General features: G+C 41.3%; 1 protein-coding gene and 1 non-coding gene across 2 annotated transcripts in view; both read right to left on the bottom strand.

Moving 5' to 3' along the window:
- Ppm1d (protein phosphatase, Mg2+/Mn2+ dependent 1D) overlaps positions 1–9,659 on the bottom strand; it is a 36,780-nt gene that overhangs the window by 8,620 nt on the left and 18,501 nt on the right. Inside the window, exons 3-4 of the mRNA XM_031351809.1 lie at positions 6,865–6,989; positions 1,761–1,951 (exon numbers count right to left, since the gene is read on the bottom strand). Coding sequence (XP_031207669.1) covers positions 1,761–1,951; positions 6,865–6,989 — 316 coding nt within the window. The remainder of the gene's footprint in view (positions 1–1,760; positions 1,952–6,864; positions 6,990–9,659) is intronic.
- LOC116079469 lies at positions 206–316 on the bottom strand. The gene has a single exon (XR_004114015.1).

The raw sequence follows: 9,659 nt of genomic DNA, 5'->3' as shown, positions 1-9,659 counted from the left end.
AAAGAAAGAAAGAAAGAAAGAAAGAAAGAAAGAAAGAAAGAAAGAAAGAAAGAAAGAAAGAAAGGGGGGGGAAGGAGGGAGGGAGAAGGCTGGAGCAGGTACCAGTATGGGATATAAAGGATGTGTGTTAATTTTATCTCTTTAGTCAAGAAGTTTGATCTACTCTCAGGAAAGTTACAGAGAAGGGATTTTTTTTTTTTTTTGTAAATGTGAAGCCAGGCCAGTCTGGGTGAGGTTCCTCCTTCTTCACACCTCTCCCATAGGGAGGAGGCCTGGCCCCTTTATTCTAGGCTCTGCTGAGGGGAAGGAAAAATCTTTAAGAGGAAGTAAATTATTATAAACATAATTAACAAATAAGACAATTAGTCATGGTAGAAAAAAAAACTACTATAGGGGCTGACTTCCATACAACTGAGGAGCCCACGACAGTGACCTGGTCCAGTAATGCCAGCTACCCAGGAAACCATTGGATGATCACTGGTGCCAAAGAACAGGGAACCACACCAGGCAGTGGTGGCGCACGCCTTTAATCCCAGCACTTGGGAGGCAGAGGTAGGCGGGATTTCTGAGTTTGAGGCCAGCCTGGTCTACAGAGTGAGTTCCAAGACAGCCAGGGCTACAGAGAAACCCTGTCATGAAAACAAAACATAACAAAAGGTGGTCTAAACTGACTGAGGGCAGTGTTCACGTTTCCTGCTAATTACTGACTCTCCCAAACTCTTCTGGGCACATGGCTCACACAGCAACACAAGCCATCATTACTCACTGTGATGCACCTTTACCCTTCACTTTTCCAGCATATCTGCTTTACTTCTCAGCAAAGCTCCACGGAGAAAAACAATTCCATACAAGCTACTTCTTTCATTTGTTCTTTTAGTTTTTCTTGTTTATTGAGACAGGGTCTTACTATATAGCTCTGGTTCTCCTGCAATTCACTCTGTAGACCAGGCTGTCCTCCAACTCAGAGATCTACCTGTCTCTGCATCCTGAGTGCAGGGATCAAAGGTGTGCACCACAACCCAGCAAGTTATTTCATCTTTGTTATTATCTGATAATCACTAACTGTAAAACACTAAGTCTGGGTAACAAGAATGAATGTTGGAATAACAACTCTTAACAAACTCACAGTTTGATGGGACTGACATTTATAGTCTTTTTTTCAGAGTAGGCGCTGAGGACTGAGCATGAGCAAGGTGCTGCATGCCTGTCACCTCTACTATCAGGAAGGAAGACAGGAGAATTTTTTTTTTGGTTTTTCGAGACAGGGTTTCTCTGTATAGCCCTGGCTGTCTTGGAACTCATTCTGTAGACCAGCTGGCCTCGAACTCAGAAATCTGCCTGCCTCTGCCTCCTGAGTGCTGGGATTAAAGGCGTAAGCCGCTGTCTGGCAAGAAAATCTATCTTTAAGTGAAGAAGAAAAAAATAAATAAATAAACTGGAGGGAAAGCTCAAAGCTTATGTATTTGCCTAGCATCTGTTAAACTCTGAGTTCAATGCTCAGTGCCAGAAAACAAACCTTACTTTACATGTTATGCTAAGTGAATGCTAGATTTAAAAGGCCATTTGGTATATGTTCATATGTATAGAAAAAATCCAAAGTAGGCAAGTACATAGAAAAGCCTAGAGGTTGCAAGGCACATGGAAATGGTTGAGTTTGTTCAGTGCACTAAGACACAAGACAAACCTCCTTAGCTAGACTCATAACCATGGACAAGACTGCAAAACTTCAGACAACATGAAACCACTAAGTCACTTCTCACCATCAAGTATTTTTTCTCTTCTTGGTCTTGGCACATAGAGATGGCATCTTGAGGTGGAACCATATTCCAAAGTCCATCACTTCCCAGAATAATATACTTGTGCTTCCGGGGGTCAAGAATGTGGACACTGGTGTCTGGTTCAGGTGACACCACAAACTTACCACTGAAGAAATCATAGCTCCACAAGTCACCTAGGGAAAGGGGACAGAAGAAGCACTATTACTTGTAAAGGAGTCACATCACCGACTAAAGGACAGAGTACCCAGTCCATCCCTATAGGTGCACAACAACTGACAGTGTTTAAAACCCACACAATCACACTAGGAACAAGAGAACTCTCTCATCATGTTCAAGAACCAGCATGGAGATTTGCAGCAAACACCCTCCTTAATCTTAAAGTAGCACTAAAGAAAACTGCACACTCAGAATATCTGTGTTTTCTCTCATTTGATGTTCTGAGACTTTAAGCAGATACATAAGTTCATATAATTCAAGAATGAAATTAGAAATGAAACTATAGGGGAAACAATGAGGACTAGTGAAAGAGGATGTCAGGAATGAGATAGGAGGGTGTGCTGGACAATATACTCAAAGTACAGAAACATTTAAATAAAAATGACCTTCTGTAGCTTAGGATCAGGGCTTGTAACCCAACACCCAGTACAATTTAAATACTGATGAAAAAATATAAATCAAACCATGCCATGGGGTAGAGATTTACATCAGAAGTAAGAGTACTTGCCTAGGATATACAGAGACCTAGGCCCCAGAATGAGAGGAAAATAATTAAGGACATAACTCTCTTTTAACAACAACAAAAGAATACTATGTCTTGACTGCCACTTTTCTTCTAATACTATGCTGGAGTTCTTTCACAGCCCAGTAGGATGATGAAGAATACAGATGAATTGAATAGGAGGAAATTATTCATAGGTAATTTCATTGCACAAAGAAAACCAAATAAGTTATGAAGTATAATAAATATAGTAAGTACAGTAGAGCACAAAGTCTCACTGCCTGAAGAATGGGAAAGGAGGACTGACTCCAAGTTTGAGCCAGCATGGCAACTCAGTAGAACCTATTATAAAATGTCTAAAAAGGACTTACAGTCAGCTCAGCAGTAAAGTGCTTGCTAGCATCTGAGGCTCTGGGTTCAAACCCCAGCACCACAAACAGCTCTGCAAGCCCGTTTAAGCCAACAGAGCAAAGTCAATATATACATATATACATATGTTTTTCGAGACAGGATATCTCTGTATAGCCTGGCTGTTCTGGAACTCACTTTGCAGACCAAGCTGGCATCAAACTCAGAGATCTGCCTGCCTCTCCTTCCCAAGTATATGTGCCAACATGTTTATAATAAATATTTTTAAAATCAAGCACAATTGATATTTGCTTTTGAATAGCTATCTTCTTCTCGGCCCACGTCCTCTCTAGAGAATGTCTTTTTCTTTCTTAGTTAAAAAATGTTTAATATGGGGGCTGGTGAGATGGCTCAGCAGTTAAGAGCAGGGGTTGGAGTTCATTTCCTAGAAACCACATAGTGGCTTGCAACCATCTATAGGGGATCTGATGCCCTCTTTAGGCAGGCAGATATATATGCAACAGAGCACTCATACATTAAATATGTAAAAATTTTTTAAAATGTTTATTTTGGATAATATAGATTTTATAGGCACTGGGCCAGTGAGATGGTTCAGTAGCTAAGGGTGACTGATGCTAAGCCTGACAATCTGAGCTTGACACTTTGGACGCACACACTAGAAGGATAGAACTGTCTCTCAAAAGTTGTCCTCTGACCTCCACATGTGTGCTATGGCATGTATGCACATATACAAATGCATAAATAAATGAAAAATCATAAAGAATGGGTATTACAAAGACAGAAAGAGGGTTGGAGAGATGGCTCAGTAGTTGAGAACACACTAGCTGTTGTTCCAGAGGATCAGAGTTTAAGTCCCAGTATTCACATGCTGGCTCACAGCCAACAATAACTCCAGTCTCATGGGATCTGAAACCCTCTTCTGGCCTCTAAGGGCATACATATATATATGGGGCAGAGACATATGTGCAAGGAAAATACCCATTTACATAATTTTTTAAAAAAGAAAGAAATTTAAAGCAGACTTCAGAAGAGGCACTTAGAAAAAGGGCAGTGCACACGTTCCCAACACACATGACAGTCTTCTCAAGAGTTATGCAAAAGGAACTTGAGATGGGGTTTGAAATTGCTTTGAATTCATTAGCAAAAATCCCTAGACTCTGAAAATTTAAACTCATCACGACATACGTATGTCGGCTCCCTGATAGCATCACAGGATGTCTTTTCTGTAGATCAAAGGGGGAGCCTTGGGTACTGGCAGCTGCTTGCCTACTGGCGGTCATTCCCCTTTCCATCAGTAGAGGGTGCTGAAAGGACACCAGGAGCAGTTCCTCTGGTTCCAGGGCTTGTTCCCAGAACACCTGACAGCTCTCAAGTCCAAGTATCAGCAACTGTCAGGCCACCAACCAACTTTCTCCAAACGGTCATCAACTCTGTGGCTGCTGGCCTCCTCCCTGTGGCTGACCTACCACAAGGGTTCCCAATACCTGTTTCAGTGATTTAGAATCAAAACTATAGTAAAAGTAACCTTTTATGATATAAATAGCAGCACTTGTGAAATAGAGGGAGGAGAATCAGGAGTTTAAAAACAGCTCAGCTACACACCCAATTCTTCAAGTCAGCCTGAACTATAAGAGACCCCATCTTTTTTTTTTTAAAGATTTATTTATTTTATGTATGTGAGTACACTGGAGCTGTACAGATGGTTGTGAGCCTTCATGTGTTGTTGGGAATTGAATTTTTAGGACCTCTGCTCACTCCAGTCAACCCCACTTGCTCTGGCACAAAGATTTATTTATTATTATACATAAGTACACTGTAGCTGTCTTCTAACACACCAGAAAAGGGCGTCAGATGTCATTACGTGAGCCACCACGGGGTTACTGGGATTTGAACTCAGGACCTTCCGAAGAGCAGTCAGTGCTCTTACTCGCTGACCCATCTCACCAGCCCAAGAGACCCCATCCTAGAAAAAAAAATTTTTTTAATTTCTTATATAATGAATGAAAAAAAATGGGTCAATGAGTGATTTGGTGGGCAAAAGCACTTGCACCAGGCCTGACAACCTGAAATAAATCTCCACCACACACATGATGGAAAAGAGAGTCTTGGGAGATGCTCTCTACCCTCCTTAAGAGCACTATGGCACATGTATACTTTTCAGTTCCAGCCTCAAGACCATAGTACTTTTAGTATACCTGCATCTTAACTGAAACTCATCATGGCTAACTCACCAACTCAAGCCTGTTTGCTTATTTTTGAGACAGGGTGTCTTGTATGATAATAGATCTTGAATTAGTCATTATGTAGTTGAAGATGACCTTAAACGTCTGATGCTTCTGCCTCTACCTCCCACGTCCTGGGACTAGTATGTGTGCACTCTGACAGCTAGCTTCTTCAGTCCTGGGATGTAACACACACAGGCTATGTGATGCTGAACAATTACTCTAGCACCTGAGCCACATGCCTAGCCTAATTCCAGCATGGTGACAATTCCTGATACCCTATATGATCTTTCCCATATCAGGATACACTCCTGAAATATTTTTCACAAAACCAGTCCAATTTTCCACTTTCAAAATGCAGCTAACACAATACTCCCTAAAAGTGGCATTTCTGTCACAATGTATAAAGTATTTTTCTCCTTTCTTAAAAAAGAAATTCAGTGCTGGAGAGAAGGCTCAGCAGTTAAGAGCACTGACTGCTTTTCCAGAGGTCCTGAGTTTAATTCCCAACAACTACATGATGGCTCACAACCATCTGTAATGGGATCTGATGCCCTCTTCTGGTGTGTCTGAAGAGAGCAATGGTGTACTCATATACATAAAATAAATAAATCTTTTTTTTAAAAAAAATCAGCAATGTCTCTTTCTTTCAAGGGATTTCCTAATGTAAAATTACTTCATTTACTTCTTCACTGCCTACCACTCCCAGCTGCAAGGCTTTATTCCATGACAACAGTCTGTCTGCCTTACACATCCAAGGCTTACCAAAACACCTGACACTAGGGGACTCAGGTATCTACTTAGCAAAAACAGTTATTTCCTCATAGAATTTTCTTTGATTTATTTTTAGTTTATGTACATTGGTGTTCTGCCTCCATATATGTCTGCATGAGGATGTCATATCCCCTGTAACTGGAATTACAGACAGTTGAGAGCTGTCGTGTAGATTCTGGGAACTGAAATGGGGTCCTCAGGGAGAGCAGGCAGTGCTCTTCTGCTGAGCCATCTCTCTAAAGAATTTTTTTTTAGAAAAACTACCCCTATGTAGAAGAGCCACAGCAGGTATTTCATTAGTTACAATTCAGTAGTGTCAGCTATATGTGGTGATCACACCTGTAATCCTAGCCAACTGGGAGACTGAGACAGGAGGTTCATTATGAGGACAAGGCCACATAGGACCATACATTTATATCATGCCAGCCTGGGCTACAATGAGATCTCAAAAATAAAACAAAAAAAGAATATTTCTCCTATGGAGACTCTCGATTTTCCTTAATAAATCAATGTTCATTCTGTTCAAAAATAAATAAAAACAACAAAAAATTCTAGTCTTCATTCCAAAACCAGAAGACTAGGAAAAAATTATTTTTATTTTGACATGAACAATGTATTTTGCTAAGGAAAAACAAACAAACAAAAAAACCAAACCAACTTCTGAAGCTTAAGAATACTGAAAGTGGTTTCAGTCATAGCATGAAACCTGGACTGGCATGCAGGTATATATGTGTACCTGAATGAGTACTGGCAGACTCACAGATCTCTGAGTATCCCTAAGTACAGATGAAAATGAGTAAGACCACAGACATTAATCATGACAAAGAACAAGTGGTGCTGAAATGCAGGCTTCACCTCTTCTCTCACATTTAAAATACTGTCATGCAGTTTCATCATCTCTAATGTCACCATGTAAGGTCTCATCTCTCCATATCACCTTTTATCTCACCACTGTATAGAGCAGAAATACAACATGATTTTACCAAATGTAAGTCCATCTTACCAAGCGCTCTTGCTACAGCCAGAAAGGGAATCTGGTCAATGACTGTACTCCTTCTTACAGGTCCACTGTGAGTGAGCCGAGGTCTTTTCCAAACTACACGATTCACTCCAGACTTATTCATCACACTAAAAAGTGAGCAGAGTTCATAAGTAGTATAAATGATTAAAATACAACTAAGCCTGATATGTTACAAATTAATAAAATGAGATTATAGTATCACAAAATAATGCTATATATTCAAGTACAAAGATATAATAACCCAAGGTTCTTACTATAAAAGGACAGAAAAAGCAGGGTAGAATTTACATGAGAGGAATTTGACTGGATTAGGACAAACAGAACCAACCGCAAATAATATGAAAATGAAGAGACAGGTCAAAGAAAAGCAGAGGACAACAGGACTCAGACAATCAAGAGGGTGAAAAAGCCTTGGTAAATGGACATTTATATACAACAGATTTAAAAGGGTTGTCTGGTTTCGCTGGGGGATGAGGGAAACAGAAGAATGTTAGCTGCAATGTTTCTGGTTTGAAGATAACAGGAGCCAGGCATGCTGACTCAGACCTCCAAGCCCCTGGAAGGTTGTGGCAGAAGACTCATCGCCTCTCTGGAGTACAGATTCCTGTATATAGAGATGGTTCTATAATTCAAAGCATGAAACTAGACCTGAAGAACACAACAGCTTTATAGATACATATCTGGGAGTTACAGGATAGGAAAATCCTCCTACAATTCTGCCAAAGAAGCAATAAAAATCTTTATAAAGGAGTTAGTCACCTCAGGGTACCTAAAACTTTTTTAAGTATAGTTAATTATTTTTTAAAAAAAAATCAAAGTATAGCCAGGCAGTGGTGGCCCACGCCTTTAATCCCAGCACTTGAGGCAGTGGATTTCTGAGTTTGAGACCAGCCTGGTCTACAGAGTGAGTTCCAGGACAGCCAGGACTATACGGAGAAACCCTGTCACAAAAAAAGAAAAAGAAAAAGAAAACAGGAGAACTTTAGTTCTATCCTCAGGAACCAAATAAAAGCAAGGCACACTGGTGCTGATGGTACATGCTTAAGATGGACACAGGCTGTGGAGGCAGACAGAAGGATCCCTGGAGCTCAATAGCCATTCAGCCTACACAGGCTGCAAGGCCATGCCAAACAAAGAGACATCTCAAACGCAGGGTGAACAAACCAGTTCCCAAGGTGTGGTAACATCGGTGCCTGTAATCCCACCTACTAAGGAGACTGGGTGGGAGGATCATGAAATTTAAGGCCACCTGGACAACATAATGAGAACCCCATCTCCAAATATAATCAAGGGAAGCAGCAAGATATTCAGGAGGTAAAAGGGCTTGCCACCATGCCTGATGACTTAAGTTCAATCCACAAGGCTTACATATGAGAAGGAAAGAGCTGGTTCCTGTAAGGTGTTCTCTGACCTTTATGCATGCCTACCCACACAAAAAACTATACATTGACAGAAGATATGCAAACCAGTTGATATGAAGATTTTTTTTCCCCACCCCATTGGTGGGAATTGAACACTGAGCCTTGAGCATGCTTGGCACCCACTTGATTTGCCTTTAGCCCAACAGACAGATTTGCCAAAGAGTCTCACTATTAATAAGAAATCTGACACGCTGGTACATGTGTCACCTTATTAGTTTACTGTCTTTGAGTAGCAGGACTCTATCTCCCTAAACTAAATGAACATTAACTCTATGTGCACTAAGAGTCAATTGTCTTCACAGCCTGGAAAACTAGATTAGGGATACAGCTAGCATTTAGGGCTAGCATATATGAGCCCTTAGGTTCAACATCCACTACTACAGAAGAAAGGGAAAAAAAGAACCAAACCCTGAGGGAAGGATAGAAGTGATGGTTGGATGCACCTGAAGCACTGGATGGGGCAAGCCTGTCAACCTGAACTCAGACCTCCAGGACTTATGTAAAAGCCAGACAGAAATGCAGGGCCGTCTATAATGCCAGCACTCCTCCAGAGAGACAGAAGACAGAGAAAGGAGAATCCTTGGAAGCTTTCTCATCACTGAGCATGGTGTGTCCAGCAGAAAAACAGCAAAGAAACCTGTTACAAGGTAGAAGGCAGAGAGCAAGGCCCCCGTAGTCCTCTGACCTCCACACTTAGCATGGCACACACACTCCCAGACGAGACTGGCAGGGAGAGAGTAAGTAGACAAGTTCACCTAAAGAGGGCAAGCAACAAAAACAAAGTCCAAGCCAGGAGAGCTGAGCAGCAGTGGGAAGTGCTTAACACAATGCTAGGAAACACTGTAAGGAGGACAAGGGAAACTGGTTCTATGGCTTAATTTTTTTTTTCAAGACAGGGTTTCTCTGTGTAGCCCTGGCTGTCCTGGAACTCACTCTGTAGACCAGGCTGGCCTCAAACCCAGAAATCCGCCTGCCCCTGCCTCCCAAGTGCTAGAATCAAAGGCGTGTGCCACCACTGCCCGGTATATGGCTTAATTTTTATTAAACGTAAGCAGTCACATGTGGCCAGTGGTCATCACTGATATGGTGACAGTTCAGCTGAAACAGATAAAAACAGAATAACCAAAAATGTCACTATAGAGCAGAATTGCAAAAAATCCCTTGTTCACCTTCCTTTTGGAGAAAAAGTTCATCTTTCAGTTCTAAAACCAAGGAAAGGTAGAAGCCGAAAGGCAGTCAATTTCTTATGTTTCTTCAAAGCTAAAACTCAAATGGGGAGAATGAAGTAAACTGCCCATTCACCAGAACATCACACAGCCAGGTGGTGGCACACACCTTTAATCCCAGCACTTGGGA

Source organism: Mastomys coucha, unplaced genomic scaffold (assembly GCF_008632895.1).
Source record: "Mastomys coucha isolate ucsf_1 unplaced genomic scaffold, UCSF_Mcou_1 pScaffold5, whole genome shotgun sequence".
Lineage (NCBI taxonomy): Eukaryota > Metazoa > Chordata > Mammalia > Rodentia > Muridae > Mastomys > Mastomys coucha.
This window is presented reverse-complemented; position numbering and strand designations above follow the sequence as displayed.